This window comes from Arvicola amphibius, chromosome 8 (assembly GCF_903992535.2).
Source record: "Arvicola amphibius chromosome 8, mArvAmp1.2, whole genome shotgun sequence".
Taxonomy (NCBI): Eukaryota; Metazoa; Chordata; class Mammalia; order Rodentia; family Cricetidae; genus Arvicola; species Arvicola amphibius.
The window spans coordinates 32,624,648-32,644,863 of NC_052054.1; the positions used below are offsets into that span (position 1 = coordinate 32,624,648).

A 20,216-nucleotide genomic window follows, 5' to 3' on the forward strand; every position below is an offset into this window, starting at 1 on the left:
AGCTAACTTTAGTGTTTCTATTTTTAGATTTAAATGGTAAAATCCTATTTAGAATAAAGACAGAATACTGAAATGTTGTGCGATGTTTTCTGTCCTGTCCAGTTTCCACAATTGTTATGTCCCAAAGAAATCACACAGAGGTCTACATTAGTTATAAACTGATTGGCCCATTAGCTCAGGCTTCTTATTAACTATAATAACTTATATAGCCCATTATTCTTATCTGTGTTAGCCATGTGACTCAGTACCTTATTCAGCAGGGCAGTCACATCTTGTTTCATCTGTTGTCTGGTCAGGACTGCAGAGAAAATGGGCTTTCCTCTTCCCAGAATTCTGTTCTCCTTGACCCACCTCTACTTCCTGCCAGCTTGTCCTGTCTATACTTCCTGCCTGGCTACTGGCCAATCAGCATTTATTTAATATATAATTGACAGAATAGAGACATTTGTCCCACACCACTGAAAATTACAGTTGGACTTGTGGTTCCCATTAAGTCCATGGTCCTTTAAGTCTCAGTACCCATTCTTCCAGAACAGTGTTTCTCACACATTTCTTTTTTCTGGTTTCCTCGCCTCTTTTTCCTCTTTCTGGCAGTGTTGGAGACTGAACCCAGAGCCTTGCATAGCTAGGAAAGTATGCTCCCATCATGGAGCTACAGCCCAGCTTTACATATTTCTTAGGTTTTTTGCTCTGTTCACTCATGAGACAGTCTCGCTATGTAATCTTGGCTAGCCTGGAACTCAGAACACAGACCAGGACGGCCACAAAGTCACAGTGATTCTCATGCCACTGCATCCCAAGGGCAAATTAAAGGTATTTATCACCATGCTGGCCTACGTATTTCTTTATTATGAATAATGAGGTACAGAAGGGAGATACAGCTTTACATAATCTCTAGGAGAAACAGAAACTGTCCCTTTTATTTCTAGGTCAAGCACTCAACAGTGTAGCCATTACCAGAGACTCTTGTAGGCAAACTGGGTTTCCAGGGTTCAGGGTTGTAATCATCCAGCATCTACAAATAGAGAGGGAACTAAAGCCCATAATTTACCATCTATACTGAAGCCGTGTTGGAACCGAGGAACATGGAAGGGATTCTATCTATGCACAGAATACCATCATGCTGCTGGACATATGGAGGCGTTTCCAGCTTGAGTCTTGTCTCTCTGTAATTTACAGAAGGGCTGGGAAGACGGCTTAGTGTTAAGAGCACTCACTGCTCTTGAAAAGGACCCAGGACCCTTTTCTCAGCAACCACACCAGGAGCTCACAACCACCTGTAACTTCAGCTCTAGGAGATCCAACGCCCTCTTCTGGCCTCCTTGGGTATCAGCACACATGCATGTGCACAGCTCAGGGGTGTGGTGGGGATAAATAAAATTATTTTCAAAAAGATTTTCTAACAACTGTTTATAGAAATTAAAAGGATAGATTATAATGAAAATATGCAATAAGACTTTAAGGATTAAGAAAAAATAAAAAATTTTATTTTATGATGTTTTTGGCAGAAAATTTCTTCAATTTGTCAAATTGCTTTATAAGTTCATTCAAATAATAGTTTCAAATGTGGGTAAATATGTCTTCAGTTGCAAAATTTCAGAGACAGGCTGTGCTTTTTCCTGATAAAAGTCAAGGCCAGTAAGAAGTTCCACATCACGGACCCGAGCAATGTGTGCGTTAAACCTCTCTTCCACCCAAAGGTCTTCTGTTTTTTCTTCCTGAAAAATGAAACACAGAACTGTTTTCCACACAACATACCTTTCATTAGCATAAAGGTATTTTATTACTCTATTTTATTTGTATCGCCATGGCTCTTCATTGATACGACTAAATTTTGTTTAACCAAAATTACTACAAGAATTATTAGCCACCATAACTCAGACCCACAGTGTACTTGCAGTCACAAGTGTGTGTGTGCATATATGTTCATGTGTGTGCGTGTGGACACATGCATGTGGAGAGCAGACATTGATACTGTGATTCTTCATCAGCTGTTCTCCCCGTTATTTTTCAGGTCACTCATTGAACCTGGAACTCACTGATTTGGTTATTCCGGCCTGCCAGCAAACTCTAGGGATCTTCTTGCCTCCACCTTCTCAGTGCTGGGATTGCGTGTGTGCAGCACATGCTCCAGTTTTTTATGCAAGTAATGAGGATCTGAACCCAGGTCCCCAAGCTTGCCTGGAAAGTACTTTATCAACTAATTGAGCTCTTTCCCTAGCCCCTAGATACAAATATCTTTAAAGAAATATATTTTAGGTGCTGCTGTTTTGTTCCTAGGTTCAGAGCTAACACTGCTAACTTACATGAGTCTTTGTTACTCTGACCTGTTTTTAAACTGTTACTACATATCAGTATATAGTACATAGCATTGGTTTGTGTTTTCAAACTAACACCGAGGGCACCGTAAGTGCTATCTTTGAGTAATTTTTCAATCACATCAAAGTTTATAATCTTTCTACAATGATGAATCCAGTTTTAAAAGGGTTATTTGTTTTTGCCTAAATGTCTGATATTTCTCCATCATAATTTAATGCAGCTTTTCAAATTTACCGGGCTGATAGGAATGGGTTTTTTCAGTTTGCAAATAATATTATGATGAATAACTTGGAATGTTCTTCTTGCATTTAAGAAGATATCTTGAGGGTATATAAATGAAATTGTTAGATTATTGAAGATATGTAATTATAACTCTACAAAATATTAAGAAAAACATCCCTTAAAATGTTTATGCCAATTTATACTCTTGTAGGCAATGGAATATGATTCCCATGTCATCTTATCTTTGTCCAGTTGTGAGCAAGAAATAGCAGCTAACTTGTTCAAGTATTTTTTCACCCACCACATTAGTATCTCATAATTATCATTATAAACATATCACCCATATTGCTATATTCCAAATTCTAATTCCCTCTCCTTCCCACCCCCTGTGTTTGTGTGTGTGTGTATGTGTTAATATATCATGTTTCAAGGTGCTGTAATTTTTATTTCTATAGTCATTCATGGAAACATTAATTTAATGTAAACCTTAGTGTAAAATTTCAATGTTTGTGGAGCAAAAAAACTAGTTCTATTACCAGAGTTAGTATTACACACACACACACACACACACACACACACATTCATACAAAGACCTTCAGCTATAAACACTTGTTCACATGTCAGATTCAGGCTTGATAATAATTCTATAGATCGCACATCTATAGAGTTTGGACAAGCCAAACTCCAGCCACAAAGCACTAAAACGCGTGTTAGATAGAGCTGCTTTTGTGGCAGCCCAGATGAGATGGACGTGAGAATAATTTCCCGGGTTCCCCCCCCCCCCCCCGTTCTCCCAGACACACTCACAGGACAGCTCTCCACGTTGGTGGGGCGGTGCGGAATGATGAAAGGCAGGACGTCCAGCGACCCAGAGCAGTTGTTGGGTGTGTAGGCTTTGTCTTTACAACTTGTCAGCACCACGAAGTAGTGTGTTGGGATAGGAACGTCAGTGTCGGCGACGTACCTGAAAACATCATTGAAATGAATTGACATCAGCATAAATGGCAGTATAAGTTATATATACAGCGTTGAGAAAATGCCAAGCTGAACGACCTGCCAAAAGGAATAAGTGGAGAGGATGGATTGTATGGGAAACATAGTTTTAGCATCGATGTCTCCTACTTCGGTGAGCCAGAAATTTCTAGCCGAATTCTTAGAGTGGTCCTTTTATCATTATAATAAAATATTAGAATACGAGGAATTCTGCCTTCCGTGTTTCCCAAGTCTGTTGGCCTCACTCTTCATAGGGGTATCTTCTAATGGAGCAGGTGCCAAGAGCAAAGGATCCCCACCCCTGCGGCTGTGCCCCTCCCCTGCACGTGTGGAGCCATCTGCTCCTCTGAGACTCAGTTAATCAGCTTTAACATGGGGGCTCACCTGCAGGGTAAAGCCAGGTAACTGACGGTGTAGTTGCCTTTCCAGTAACAGATATGAATGCACGTTTTAAAGTTGGAGCGAAAAGTAAGGGTGCACCAGAGGAAATGTGTGAACTTCTAGGGACAGCAACATATTCCTGACTCAGAGGAAATGTGTGAACTTCTAGGGACAGCAACATATTCCTGACTCAGAGGAAATGTGTGAACTTCTAGGGACAGCAACATATTCCTGACTCAGAGTCGGGCTGTCTAGATTCCCACTCTGGCTTTTCCAGATTGTTGGATGAGAATCTATTAGACAAGTTACTTAATCTCTAAACCTTGGTTTCTCATTTCTGACTAGGGGCTGAGGGAACCATCTGTAGAAGGAGCGGCAGGGCTGTGTCCCGCCACCCGGCTAGCTTTACACCCGAAATAATTACACGGAAACTGTATTCTTTTAGACACTGCTTGGCCCATTAGCTTCAGCCTCTTACTGGCTGACTCTCACATCTTCCTTTAACCCATATTTAGTAATCTGTGTAGCACCACGAGGTGGTCGCTTACCAGGAGAGATCTTAACCTGCGTCTGTCTTGGAGAGGAGAAGCATGGCGACTCCTATGGCGACTGCCTGAAGCGTCTGCCTCACTGTCTCCTACCCAGCATTCTGTTCTGTTTTCTCTGCCTACCTAATTTTCTGTCCTATTAAAGGGCCGAGGCAGTTTATTAACCAATGAAATTAACACAAAGACACTCCTCCATCAGGAACCTACCCTCAAGTTGTTTTGTAGATGAAGCAACACTTGTGCAAATGCTTAGAAAAGTACCTCATATGTAATAAAGAGCTCTCAAAATATTTGTTGGCCTATTTCGATGAGAATATTTGATGTTAACAAATGATGAGAAACGGAATCAGCTAAACCATGAAATGCAAGTCAGGTATGGTGGCAAATACCTATGGCCTTAGCACTTGGACACAGAAATAAGAGGATCAGGAGCTCAATGGCATCCTCGGTGACTAGGTGTGTTCAAGGCCAGGCTCTAACCTGGCCTCCAAACCACACAAATGAAAACCAGTGAAATGAAAGATCAGCAAGCAGCGTAGGGGCTGGCGCCATGCTCATTCTGGGCTTCACGTTGTCAGAAGGCATAAGCAGAAGCCGAGCGTTGCATATCTGGGCTGGGTGCTGCAGGGGTCCAGTTTTCTCCTTCTGACATTTTGGTAATAAAAGAAGGAATGGGTAAGGCTTCATCCTGCAATGGCCAAGCGCTAAAACACACCGAGTATAGCAGTCGTTCCTAAAAGTCTACTATAGTCAGGTTTAGTATTAAGGTGAGTAGTTTGGTTCAGCTGGTATTCTACTGAAATCTATTTACATCCTCTATTGAAAAATACTTCTAAGGATTGCCCACTGCATCTGTGAAACACACTAAGGTAAACTTAGTCTTTACTTCATTTTTTTTTCAATTATAGTTGGAATTTATTGCTATTACATTGATTTTCTACATTTCTTTCAGAAAATCTCATCTTGTCTTGGCCCACAGTTTATAACTTTTTCAATAATTTTTTTATAAAACTTTACTTGGGAACTTGCAGCATCCAATAGTTTAAAGTTCAGCTATATCAATTTTAAATTGAAAATTGGCAGCTATTAAGTATACTACTACTAAACAATATAGAGATTACACAATTACATAATAAAAGTATTGGGAGTTTCCCTTTCAATACTCTATTGCTAAATCAAAAAGTCAAATTACTTACTGTGTAATTTCATCTGGAGAATCAAAATGGCCGTCATAGTTATAGTCGAATATTGGTCCGCTGACCACATTCACCCCGTTTCTCTCCACAGCGTGTTTTATAAGGAGAACCTCATGGAAGTAGTCCCACATTTCTAAAATGTGAAAGAATGGGGCATTTTAAAGCAACTGCTTCTTCTGAGCAGCTGGAAGTGTTTTCCTATGGTGGTGCATTTAAATAGAATCACATTCCACCTCGGTAGCTGTCAGTGGTGACCGGAAGATAGTTCATGCGGCGAAAATAAGCAGCCATGTGGATGATAACTCTTTATTGCTTTAGTTTCAGACTCAAAATTAGAGCCAAATGTGTCTCCAAATTTCTTCAACTATGAGACAATAGTCGGAACACACATGCTGTCTCGTTATCCATTCTGGGATATAGTTACACTACTTATGTGAATGCTAGTCAAATTTAGCTTTGTGAATAGCTCTTAACAGTTAAGAAATAAAAACAAAATTTTAAAAGCTATCAAATTCTAACAGCAAGTCAAAACTGTAATTAGTGGAAAAGAAACTGCATCAAGATCTAGGGTGTGGTGGCACGCCTTTAATCCCAGCACTCGGGAGGCAGAGGCAGGTGGATCTCTGTGAATTCAAAGCCAGCCTGGTCTACAAGAGCTAGTTCCAAGACAGGCACCAAAGCTACACAAAGAAACCATGTTTTGAAAAGAAATGAAAAAAAAAACCTAACAAAGAAACTGCATCAAGAGTTTTGCACCTATATTTAAACTAACAGAACAAAAGGATCTAATATCAATAACAAATTAAAGCCACAATATATAGGTTTAGCTTGGCAGTTCAAGGAGTAAATTTATTAGTTTAAGATTAATATGTATATACCACCAGGTCTGTAATCCCATCTACTCTGCTGGATTAGAAACAAAGATAACAAGTTCAAGGCCTGCCTGGACTACGGTGTGAGTTCAAGGTCAGTCTGGTCAATTTATCCAGACCCTGTTTCATAGTAAAGATAATAACAGGTTGAACATAGAGGTTAGGGTACAAAGGCCAGGGCAGAGACATAACAGAGTGCCGGTCCAGCATAAGTCGAATGGCCAGTGTGGGAACGGGGAGGCTAGGCACTTACTTTTGAATTCTTCGTACATTGGAACCAAATTGCTGGTAATTAAAGCATCATACTGACTGTTGGAAGTTCTACTGATTGCTGTAAAACAAAAGTTCATGTACTTTAATATAAGATTTCAGTTGACTAGTTCTTTGCTTTCGTAAGCCTCTTTGTATCTGTAACTCCAAATCTCTAAAGTATGAATTTATTAGTCAACTATTTTTGTTCAGGACTTAAAAACCAGAATCACATACCAGGAGTAAACTCATTCCCAGAAACTGAAATTGTTGAAATTCTCATGAAAATATGAAAACGACATTCCCTGACAAACAGGAAAAAAAAAAAGGTTTGAGTTTAAAAAAAAAAAATGCCACTGGTTTTCTTGTGAACTCAAGAGAGATCATTTCTTTAAAAAAAATCAAAACAGTTTGAAATTCATTTTGCTCCTTAATCTGTGGTTCAAAGCTCAGATACAGAGCCAAGCTGACAGACCAGGCTCCAGGCCCTGTTCTCTGCACCAAGATGAAGCTGCGTTTCTCCGCACCGAGACCGAGACGCAGCTGCATTCTCTGCAAGGACCTGAGCTCAGGCGGTATGCCAGAGATAATGTTGTCTTAGATGCTTGCGTCACTTTCCCAATATCCTTCAGTTGTAAAATTAAACTTAAACCTACTGAACTCTCTAAACATCTGGGCCTCATTACAGCTAGCGTGTGGTTCGCACAGAAAAATTTATTAATCTTTTAGGAAACCGTTATACCACCTCTGGCCAGCCCGTGACCATCGAAGCCTCTTAGGCAGCCCAAGCAGGTCATTTGGCCAGGGAGTATATGTTTAACGCGCACGCCACATCCAGCTGATTGAGGGCTTTCTAGCTGTTGCTCTAAAAAAGTGTTTGTTTCACTAACCAGGAGGATAGAGGAAGCCATGGGTGATATTCTTGTCCGCTAAATAGAAGGAACATTTTTGGCTTTCAGAAGGAACAACCCTGACATCAGCCCGCAGACAGTCTGGGACAGTGGGAGGAAGAGGTGATGTGTCTCCCTGTTGGAAGAGAGAGAAGGGGAAAAAAAATTACACCCACAGTTGTGGCTCGCCCACTGCCTTATTTGGTTTGTGACTTCCCTAGACTGGTTTTCATTTACCCTCTTCCTATTTTCTTAGTGAATCAGATCTACGCTAGCAACAGGGATGGATGTGTTCAGTTATGTTTTCTTGTGTGGTTCCCTTCTGGTTAGGAGATGTTGGGAGGACAAATCAAATATACATTGGAAGAGAACATTTGCAGAATAAAACCTTAACTGAGAGTAAAGAAAGAATGGGAACTGTTGCCGAAAACCAAAATATATTTCAGGATTGAACTTCTCTGTAAGGCTATGTTTGTGCATGCAAATAAGATTGTAGGTGGGAAGTGCTGGGCAGGAAGGGTGGTTCAGTGGTTAGCAACACTGGCTGCCCCTTGGTTCAGTTCCCAGCATCCACACGGCAGCTCACAACTGTCTGCAACTTCATTTCCAGGGAATCCAACACCCTCTTCTGGCCCTGTATATATGTGTGTGTGTGTAGGTAAGAATTAGCTACATTGTTTCTAAACTGGGCAAGAAATTCTAATAAGCATACAAAGAGCTGTCGTTATCTGAACATATAATATATAAAGATATTTTATACATTGCATATAATAGATGCATTATAAAATATATAACATATACAAATATGACAAAGAGTCTCAGGCATAACAGGTTGGCCTTGAACTTACTATAGAGCCAAGGACACTTTTAATTCTTGATCCTCCATACCTCCAGTTTCCAAAGGATTACAGGCATGTTCCACTAAGTCTTATTTATGTGGTGGTGGAGAATAAACCCAGAGTTTAGCGCCTGCTGGCCAAGCAATCTACCAACTCAACTACATCCCCAGTTGTCAAACATCGTTATTTTTGAAGTAGAATACGTTTGTAAGATAAATCATAAAATAGATTTAAAGGATACAATTTTATTTTTAATCACATTTAAAGACTAATACTGAAGCTCATTTATAGAATTATTCTGCAGATGTGATTGTTGCCTGGGCTCCACATGCATGATGACAATGCATTCTGTGGCCACCACATTTGAGAACACATACTCATAAATAAGTAAAAAAAAAAAATACTACTTGGTTCCATTTTTCAGGGGCTTTGATATTTTTATTTTATACTTGATGGATATTTTCCTGAAAAAATAATCTTGAAATAATACATTTAAAAAGAAAACTATGCTAAGCTTGTTCTGTTTCTTATGCACTGTGCTGTGCTTACAGCAAATGTTAGCTACGGTGTCTATCTAATCCATGTGACAGTTGGCAATAACCATGTGACAAGGGAACTGGGGTAGCCAGGCGGGGACTGGAAATGCGGGAACACTGCAAGGCTTCAGTAGGAAAACACTTCCCAGGAGCTCAGTACAGTTCTCATCTTGACTAAATCCATACTTTTGTCTTTTCCTTCTTCTAAAGCTCTTGAAGAAATATTAATAATGAAGACACAGAAGAAATTACAAGAAGTACTCAGAAGTTAGTTTGAAAACAGTATGGAACTTCCTTTAAAAGAGAAACACATGAAACCGAGAACTACCACGTATATGACTCTGCTATGTTCCTAGGTGTTTGTTAAAGGGCTCCTAGCCAATACGCCACTGAGATAGTTAATATCTTGTTTACAGCAGGATGATTCAGTACAGCTATGCAGAGGCAGAGAGAAAGAAAACATACTACATAGGTACTATGGAATTTATTCTGTCATAAAGAAGAATAAAGTTACGTTGTTGCAAGAAAAGCAGATGCAACAAGAGATAATTATATTAAGCAAATTCAGGCAGTCTCTGAAAAACAATTATATGTTTTCTATTATGCGTGGTTGTGTTATTTATATAGATACATAAAATCATGTATGTATATATGACATGAAAGTAGAAGTCAGGCTATCTAGGGCAGCAGTTCTATGCTGATGGGCTGGATTAGAAATGTCCTTTCTAAACTGGGCGGTGGTGGCACATGTCTTTAATCCCAGCACTTGGGAGGCAGAGGCAGGTGGATCTCTGTGAGTTCAAGGCCAGCCTGGTCTACAGAGCTAGTTCCAGGATAGACTCCAAATCTACAGAGAAACCCTGTCTCGAAAAAACAAATGAGAAATAGAAAAAGATAATAGCCCAGAGGCAAAAGGTAGATAGGATAATTTAAGAAAAAAATGGCCAGAAATAAGCCAAGCTAAGACCAGACATCTGTGTGTGATTATTTGGAAACTTGGAGGTGGGGCTTCAAAGAGCCAAAGAATAATACAAACAACCAACTACACTATAGTGTCAACAACTAGACACAATTGTACCTGGTGGTACAATTTAAAATGACTTGTAGTTCAAAAAAATGTCTGGGACATGTATTGTCCCTAACTATTTAAAAACTTACAAACATGACTAGTTCATAATTTTCAGAACCCAAGAGGGCTTTGTAATATTTCCCACTTGGTTCAGTAGCAGGGACTTGCAGTAAGTGTGAAGCCCTGAGTTCTGATCCCCAGCCCTGCCCTGTAGCGCAGGTCTGCAATCCTGAGGCTCCTTCAACATGATGCAGTGAAGGCAGGAGAGACTCTGAAAGCTTGAGGTCCAGCAATCTTTGCTACTCAGCCATGGACAACAATGGCTCTGTCTCAAACAAGATAAAAGATAAGAACCAGTACTTAAGGTTGTCCTCTGACCTGGCACACATGTGTGCCCACAAACATACACACACACACACACACACACACACAGTTCCCAATGATGTGGGAGATGTGTACATACATTATGTTGTGTATGTGTGTGTGTGGTGTGTGTGTAGTGCATATATATATAAATATATATATGAATATGTGTATATTATATTATAAAATAATAGGTATTTTTCAATATTAACTTCTTAATAAAAAAGTTTCAATTTCATACTACATTAATGAAGTATCTCCTTTAAATAACCACCATAATTCTTGCTTTATTTTCATTATTTCGTTTTATCTAGTTAGACAAGTAACTCAGATCCTCCTACTGAGTAGGCCCAGAAGCAACACCAAAACAAACCCTGACCAGATTTAATGTTTCCAGAAGTTGTTGTGGGAGGACCATGATTTCAAGTCACAATTCCTCCCCCAGAACTCTTCTGTGATAACAACCAAAATGACAACACCCACCCAAACCACAGAAAAACACAGACGCCATAAAACTTAAAGACAAACCAATTGCGCCCCTGCTCCAAAAGTGCTTATTTAAAGCTTGATTTCTCAGACGCAGAGCTGATCTATGACATTTTATGTGAAGCTCCAAACATCCTCCTATGTAATTTTCTTCAACCACAACACACAGAGAGAGTAATTTTTGAATTAGAAAGCAGAAAATTGCTAGAATTCCATCCTGTCACATGGAGGGAAACAATACACAAACACCTCTGTGGGATCAGAGAATGGACAGGGTCTTTTGGTAACACAGATGGTGGTTTTACAATACAACGAAGGCCTTTACTGATCACCTAGTCTGAACCCAAGTACAGTCTCTGCCTTTGGCATCCTCCACTGCCCTAGTAAATTCAAGAATGCCAGGCGGCAAGGGGAAGCATCCAAAACAAGCATCCCCTTTAACTCCAAGCAAGCCCTGCCCCCTGGACTTTTCATGATCAGGGACTGGATAAGGAGACTGACCTTGAACTTGCTGGCCCTCTCAAAAGCAAACACAAACCGGAGATTATTTTAAGGAAAGCTGAAAAAACAGCACAAACACCTGAATAGTGTGCCCATTAAGAGAGTAACGGTGCTACCAGCCTACGTAGGAACTCAGGTAACTGTATAATATTTACGCATATTGGGAAACAAATATTGGCACCCTGTTAGGAATGGTTACAACTGAATCATTGTTGGCTGTGATGCTGGTTTTCAGGACCCAGACAGCTTTAATGGGTGGTAGAAAAATATGCTCATTTTTCTGCAAATTTCCTTAATTGGACTAAAACGAGTAAGAGTAGATAAACTAAATGTAGCCTGTTACTTCCTTTCTTTAAATGAAGTGGTGTCCTTAGCAAGAGCAGGAACAAACAGAGTTTGTCATGAGGGTTTGGCTGTTAAATACCACAGTTTTTCTACACACACACAAATACATGTGCAACACACACACACACACACACACACACACACACAACTTCCTGGTTATTTCTTCACTCTTTTGCTTGGTGGTACAGCTTTGTCCTCACAGTGTTGAGACTAATTCACCAAACCCACACCGTTCAGTGAGCAGTTCCTGTCCTGTAGACTTGAGAGAAACCCTTCCCTCCACTCAAGGAGTTCAAGGATGGTTTGCATCCACAGTTCCCTGGTAGCTAATGAGACTGAATGACTTGAATCACTTTTCCTGCGCATTTTCTAAGCTGCCTCCCATCCTCTCGTTTCTGTTCAGGGGTTGGCTATCTGTCTTAGACCCTAATTGCTAGTCATGCTATTCGTCCCTCGTTTCTATATCCAATACAAATTCACTGTCCCATTTACGATTTTCATCTCCACACATAATAGCATGAATATAGTCTAACTAAATTCCCTTGTAATTTTGTTAGTATTATTCCCCCAAAGCCCCAAGGTCATAAAAATTATAAATGAAAAAATATGGATTTGCCCATCGTATTTAGGCCTATAGGTCAGTCAGCAAGCTAACTCTGTATATAGCATGAGATATTTTCTTCAGATGGTTGGGTACCCAACTATCTCGACGCCAGTTAGAGGACTAGGAGCTTGCCAAAGAGTAAATAGGGAAGGAGATTTACCTAAGCAAGTTCTCAACTTCAGGTTAAAGAGACCTGGGACACAGAACACATGTACATACAATGTTCTGTAGCGCTAGGTCCTTCCAGGGAGGGCTAGGTAGCATTGACTCTGTGCTTCTCACAGCTCACAGCACACAGGAAAATGCTTATTAGATAATAAGAGGGACAAGAAGCTTTTACATAAGTCACCATCACCTCCAAGGTGTGCTGACCACCTACTCCAGGGAGAGCAGGAAGATAGCATGATCCTCCTTTGCCTCTGTTTGGTCTGTCCTTTCCTCCCTCCATATCACTCAGCAAACTGGCCTAAATTGTTATTTCTAATTTCTCCAGGTACAACACAATGTCTTCCTTCTCTGTACCCATATGCCACTTATGAGGGCCTTTCTATCAGAACTGTAGCATTTCCTTGTAAGTGACAGGGAGTCTGTGCTCACTTTGTGAACTCTTCAGCAAACCAGGACCCAACCCTTACAGGGTTTAGAGTTCAAATCTTTCTGCTGCCCACTGGTCACCGGGCTCCAAGCTTACCGGGTTGGCAACCGTGTATGAGCTCCACATGGCCATCTTCATATCTTTGCCAAATCCACTGATGTATTCCCTATGGTAAAGGAGACAGTGCTCTTTGTTCTCCTGTATCATCTTGGGCCTCCCAAATGGCAAATTTGCTTTTGTTGTTGCTGTGACTAAAACAAAAAGGACATAAAACATTTGTGACATCAGCAAAATGGTACACAGTGACTTTCACTCTCCCAATAGGGGTTATATATCAGAGAGATGGATTAATAGTTTGCAGCAACCCTATGAGATAGGTTATCATCTTGTTGTGCCCATTGCAAAGGGGAAGTTCGAACAAGTAACTGGGCCAACCCAGGGTCTAAGCAGGGACCTGAAGCCTGCCTTCTTTAGCTCTTTGTTGTTGAAGAGCTCACAAAATACAGCTTAAGGGTAAAGGAGGCTCAAAGCCAAACATGCATATTTTGATGGGCAGATGATTCACCTCAATAACTGTCATAGTCACACTGACATCCTGTGCCCCAGGGGATGGTGTTTGGAGGCGAAACTTTTAGCTGATACAGGCTGTGACATATAACCCTCGTAAGTGGGATTTGACCCTCAGAGCTGAGACCCTGGAGAGAGTCACTAGTCATTTCTGCTATGGGAGGTTCTGATGAGGAAGCAGGAACCTCCTGCTGGAATCTGCTGGCACCTTGACTTTGAACTTCATTTGCAGAACCTTAGTGAAGCAAATTTCTGTTGTCAAAATCACCTTGTTCACAGTGTTTTAACATCCTGGAGAGCTGAAGAGAGTTTGTTTGTTTCTGTGTTTGTGCTTGTATGCTGTTATATAACTCATCCAAAACATCTGAACAATATCTAGAAAATTACATTTCAACTGCACATGGGCAAGTTTTTTCTTATCATTCACCACCAGATAATATACCAATAGCTATTCTCATAGCATTTATATTGCTATTGGTTACTGTAGGTAATTCAAAAAACGGTGTAAAGTTTCTGCAGCGATAGCTATGCAGAAGTCACATGCACATACTACACCATTTTCCATAAGAGCTTCAGCATCCTCGGACTCAGGGCATCCGCAAGGGGTCCAAGAACAATGTCTATAGATATTAGAAATGACTGTATCCCTAGTTTATCAATGATGCAGCTGAGGAACCCTGACTTTAATACTTAGAAAATAATACATAACGGTGACAGTGAAGTAAGAGATGCTTCTAAATTCTCTCCACAGACTTTTAAAAACCTTTACAACTACATGAGGTAGGTACAAAATTAGATGTCCCCGAGGTGAGACAGTAGGAAAGCTACAGAGATCAGGTTCAAACTCAGCATTGTGATCTGTTCATATCTTCAAAAGGAAATAGAAGACATGCATGAGGCACAACCATTTCAAGGATGTTCCGGGGAACACTGTAGCTACAAGCTAGCACCCTGTTATTAGAATCCTATACGGGTTTGCCCGTTCCTCTTGTGTAGCATCCTTAAAATCTACATTCAAAAGTTTTTGAGTTTGGTTTGAAAACCCTTCAAAGGGCAATGTTGTGTATTGTTAGCTCTAAGTATCACAGTTTTTGCTGACTTACTGTCTCCGTCGGTGAGATTTAGCATTTGATTAACTTGCTCTACTCGATCATTCTGCAAGGTGGGAGAGAGAAGGGAAGATATAAGTCAGTGTTTTAAAGAATGACCAAGAATATTTCTGCAGCAATGGCACAAAGTGCTTTACCACTGAACAAAGAAGCAAGACTAATTTGTCAGTAAATTCCAATTATGTCATCTTTCAGAAACACAGAGGTATTTCTGTGACAGTGTGTGTGTGTGTGTGTGTGTGTGTGTGTGTGTGTGTGTTTGCAAAGATATTGTTAATTGGGGAAAGCATTGTGACAACAGCTGGGATTAAGTCGGAATGGCTGCATTCTGATGCTTCTCAAACTTTCCTGTGAATACAGATACCTGAAGGACTTGCTAAAGTTCAGATTCTGGGACTAGGCGGTGGTGGCGCATGCCTTTAATCCTAGCACTCGGAAGGCAGATGTAGATAGATCTCTGTGAGTTCGAGGCCAGCCTGATCTACAAGAGCAAGTTCCAGGACAGGCCCCAGAGATACACAGAGAAAACTTGTCTCAAAACAACAACAACAACAACAAAAAACAAATTCTGATTCAGCAAGCCTGGAGGATGGCCTGAGATCCTGCATGTCTTTCCAACTTAGAAGAGACATATAGGCCAGTTCTGGGGCCACATTTTAAACAGCAAGAGGCATTCTTTACAGAAAGGGACTCTGGGGTTACAGTCAGATAGGCTTGCTAGATCTTGAATAGTAGTATGTCTCACTTCTTTTGGGCCCCCTTTATCTCTAAAATATGAAACACATTGCCCATTTTATGCTATTAATGATTTTTTTGGCAGCCATTGAAGGTATCTTGAGTAGGAAGTAGGAAATCGCCATCTGAAGATATACACACAGAAAAGAACTCCACGCCCATACTAGGACCTTTTCCAATGGAATTACCATCTTTTGAAAAATTTTATTGGACTTTGATCCTTTAAAGTCTTCACCCACAACAATGAGGAACAATTTCTACCTTTGTCATTTACATTTTAAGTTATTCTTCTGAGTCTTCATTCTAGCAGTGAAACTTTCCCTTATCAACAATGTCCTGGTATCTGAAGCCTTACTTCTGGACCTAGCGCAGAGCTTACTATATTCAAAAAAAAAAAAAAAAAAAAAAAAAAAAAAAAAAAAAAAAAAAAAAAAAAAAAAGACCCTCGCAGTATGTACTGCCAGTTTTCCAGTGTTTGTGTCCTGGTAGATTCTGCACTACTATTCAAACAATGCCACCCAGCACACACACTGCTGAGTGTGTCTACCCCTACTCCCTCTGTTCTAAGTATCTGAAGAGAGCACCTGATTCTTCAACTGTAAATAAATGGCCGGAGAGATGGCTCAGTGGTTAAAAGCACTAACTGCCTTTCCAGAGTTTGATTCCCAGCAACCATCTCAGAGGGATTTGATGCCCTCTTCTGGCATAAAAGCATATATGTCGGTAGAGCACTTGTATATGAAATCAATATTTTTTAAAAAGAAAATGATTTGAATGGGAACTCAAAGAGAATGTCAAGATTACTATTTTGAATGTCTAAGGTGAGTTAACACACAGGAAAACAAACCCTTCTCATAATGTCCCGTTCCCTGAGTACACTCACATACCTAACCATAGAGCCCCTGTACTGTACTCTCTCACTTCTTGAGGGTCAGAGGAACAACAGACAGTTACTCAGGAAGCATCCCAGCCAGAATGCAAACTCCATGGCCCCTTTACATTCTTGTAAGGACATGAAGCTGTTACTTACAGTCTGCAGCTCAGAGCATGAGCAGTTCAGTGTGTCTGTAGGCAGTGGAGTAGAAAAACCACAGACAGAAGGTGTTGACAGTTCTCCCGCATGAGACGGCTCATAAAACGGTGCCTTCAGAAGATGGTTTAGGCTCCCATGTGTGCCGTTGTTTGGTGCTGGCTGAATGTGTAGGAGATCTGTTTTTTTTAAAGTAACAGTAACAAGTTCAAATTAACGTGGACAGGGAAGGGAACAACTCTTTTGTGGGATATGGGGGCCAGGGAAAGCGACCCGGAGTTTAATGTCTGTTATAAAGTCTGCTGCAACATTAGGACTTAGTTTACTGACCTCCATCCCCGGAAGTCTCCAGCCTCTTGTCTGTCTACACTGGGCGCTCTGCATGATGGACCATGGTGTAACCTCCATGAACTTATTTCTCTAGAAACGAACTGCGCTACTTAAACGATCACTTTGCCCCTTAAGCACACTGTGAGTGTTAAGTATTAAAAGCTACAGTCTTTGTCGTTTGTTTGTTTGTTAGTGTTGTTGTTGTTGAGACAGGATCCTATTGTGTAGGCCTGGCTGACTTGGAACTGGCTGTATAGACCTGGCTGGTCTGAAACTCCAGAAATCCACCTGCCTCGGCCTCCCTAGGCTTGTGATTAGAAGTGTGTGCCACAACAATGTTCTGGGGCTGGAGAGATGGCTCAGTGGTTAGAAGCACCGGCTGATGTCACAGAGGACTCTAATTTCCAGCATCTGTATGGTAGCTGTGACTTCACTTCCAGGTGACCCAACACTCTCTGGCCTCTGCAGGTATCTGTACATTCATGGTGCACAAAAATTTCACGAAGGCACACATACATACACATAATGAAAATTAATAAACTTCTTTAAAAAGCTTTACTACTAGTAAAAATACATTTCTGGAAAATTAATTTAAAATCTTACAGTCTATTTATGTAATTACAAAAATTCTTTAAGGATAAATATTTTTTTAACTTAAATTAGAGGCCAGTAGATGGCTCAGTAGATAAATGCACTTGCTGACAACCCTTATGACTTGAGTTTGATCCCCAGGACCCACGTGATTCCGGAAAGTTGTCCCCATGCAAACACACACTTAGCATAATTTTTTAAAAAAAAAAAAAACAACAAATTTTGTTCTTTATTCAGAGAACTTTTTCTATTTTTCCTATTAAAACAAATCATATCAAATATTTTACAGGCATCATCATTTTAGAAGCTCTGGATGATAAAGGGGTCATTTGAAACTCGACCTAACTAACCCTTTGTGCTGGAGAGGGCCTTCTTCAAGTCTAGTTAGCTAGCTTTGGTGAGACAGATAAAAAGCAAGCCACTTTTCCCAAGCATTAAAACTCTCAAAGCTGTTAAAATCTACTAAAAATCACTATTAGTGTTGATAATAAATTCTTCCTTTCTCTCTAAATGAGCAAAGACATTGGGGGAGGGGAAATACAGCTCCCCAGTGAGCAGCTGTTGATTGTCTCTTGCTGTCCTTGCTGCCTCGAGGGAAAGGACACTGTCTAACAGCCAACATCAATGTTTTTATGCTAACACCAGCTATCTCAAACACTCCACAGGTGTCTTCCTGCCCAAGACTGCAGATGACGTGCTCGGCTCCTGAAGGCAGAGCCAAGTTTCAAATACTTCCTAAAGAACGCTGTATTGTTGGAACCCACTACGAACTGTAGTTGATCCTGCAGTCATTCCCACCTGCGTCAGAGAGGAGCCACTTCCCCTCCATCTAACCGTGACTACAATTGGTAAGAAGCACAAGTCTCGAACAAGGTAATTGGTGCTGGGAGGCGAAGGTGTGATTGGCCCAAACGAATGACTGTGATTGGTCCAAACACGCTGCAGGTCACTCAGTGAGTGGGCTGGAAGCTGGTCTCCGGCACTGCCTCCTCCCATGATACTACAGTATCAGCACCCCATCTCTACCCCAAATAAGGCTTGTCTTTCATGAGTGGTCCTTCTGGTCTATTGCCAGTATTACAGACTGGGTTTGTAGCACAAAAAAAGCAGCCACAGAGTCCATGGGAAGACAGCCGAATACTAGCCGCAATAGAATAGCAGTGGCAGCCAGTGCCGAGCAGGCTGCAAACCAGGCTGTGAACGCCACAAGGCAGGGGATTGATTGGCAGCTGAAGAAGGCGGTAACAGTGGTACCCCAACCTCCGGAGTGACCTGTTTAGGTGACCCAAACATGGCAGAGGCAGCCACACTGAGTAGTCTGGCACCAGCCAAGCTGAGAAAGCAGCCTGGGCACAAATAAGGGTAGAGAAAAAGATGCACGTGGTGAGAGAGTGGACAGTCAACACTGACAAAGGATAAACAGCAATAGGGAGCCAGAGAAGAGAACATGCGGATCTTGGCCACCAAGTGAGCTGCAGAGGGCTGTCAAGTTTCACAGCCTAGGGTCTCCAAGTCCTGCCTGAGGAGTGTAATTCTCCTGTTGCCAAGAGCCTGATACACATACAGCCTGCATAAGGGATGAACACTAGAGGGCGCTACCTGCTGCTGCTTTGACTACAGCTGTTGCTGCTGCTGCTGCTCAACAAACTCTGGTAGAACTAGACAAAAATAGAAGCTGCCAGAAGCTAGCGCCTGCAGAGCTCCTCCCTGCCTACCCACGACTCCTATCTGGGCAGAGCAAAGGACCCTCAGACAACTGACTCAGGGTAACAGCAAAAACAAAGCCCGCTATGGGGCTCTCATTAGAACAAAAAGCACATGTTTCCCAGAAGGAGTAAGATCACACCATGCACACAGATTTCTGACCATCGTCTCTCGGGCTTGCCTCTCTCCCTTCCTAAAAGCTCTTTGTACCCTAAAGTCCCTGAGATACATGTAGAAATATGAGAGGGAGTTCCCTCTGTCCTTTTCAGGGCCAGTTTAAATGAACACGCTCCCTTGCCGTAACTTCTTCAACTTGCTTTTTCTGCAGCACATTCAGTGCTATGGATCTTTGATTCCCGAGACAGCCTACCACCGAAGACCTCCCGGAGCCCTATCCAATTCCTTCTGATCACCCCAATAAAGCCAGCAACCCTGATCCAAGCCCAGCTACGGGAACCAAGAACTTAAGTTGCTAAGACTGTGATAAATAGTTATTAAAGTCTTATTACCTTTATGCATGTATTTGTATGCTGTCTATTTAACGTATTTACTGTGATGGGGAAGGGCACGTGTGTCACAACATACACGCAGGGATCCGAGGACAACTGGTGGGAATCTATTCGCTTCTTCTCCCACGTGTATTCCAGAACTGGACTCAGAAAGCGCCTCTACCTACTGAGCCACCTCACCAACCCCCACCCTGGGTTCAAATTAGAGACATTTTGTCCCTCTAAGTCACATTCAGTTATGATGAGCTAAGAGCAAAATTAAGAAAAACAATCGTGAATCTGTCCGTGTTTAACCGACAGTGAAATTGCAGCTCCTCCCTGCTCGGGCAGTCTAAGTGAATGATCTGCTGGTGTCATAGACTAAGGCAAGAGTGTAGAAGGAGGTTTGGTTCCTGGACCACTTTTTCTTCACAATTTTTAACACAGTGTAATAACAAGTGTCAAGCAAAATGAGACTTTATTACCCCGTTTAGTTTCAGAAGACTTCTCCTTGTAATAATAGGAAGGCACGTTTTAGTTGAGTTTGTATACATGTACATACATACATGCATGCATGTGTGTATGTGTATGGGTGCAAGTGCATGTGTATGTCTGTGCATATAGAGACCAGAAATGATATCAGGTTTCTTCTTC

The 20,216-nt window shown here is 41.3% G+C and overlaps 1 protein-coding gene across 1 annotated transcript in view; it reads right to left on the minus strand.

The window, feature by feature from the left end:
• Positions 1-1,465: 1,465 nt before the first annotated feature.
• Positions 1,466-20,216, minus strand: part of Enpp3 (ectonucleotide pyrophosphatase/phosphodiesterase 3) — a 73,589-nt gene continuing 54,838 nt past the window's right edge. Inside the window, exons 18-25 of the mRNA XM_038339614.2 lie at positions 16,450-16,628; positions 14,679-14,730; positions 13,105-13,259; positions 7,671-7,806; positions 6,785-6,862; positions 5,660-5,792; positions 3,349-3,505; positions 1,466-1,718 (exon numbers count right to left, since the gene is read on the minus strand). Coding sequence (XP_038195542.1) covers positions 1,548-1,718; positions 3,349-3,505; positions 5,660-5,792; positions 6,785-6,862; positions 7,671-7,806; positions 13,105-13,259; positions 14,679-14,730; positions 16,450-16,628 — 1,061 coding nt within the window. The 3' untranslated portion in view covers positions 1,466-1,547. The remainder of the gene's footprint in view (positions 1,719-3,348; positions 3,506-5,659; positions 5,793-6,784; positions 6,863-7,670; positions 7,807-13,104; positions 13,260-14,678; positions 14,731-16,449; positions 16,629-20,216) is intronic.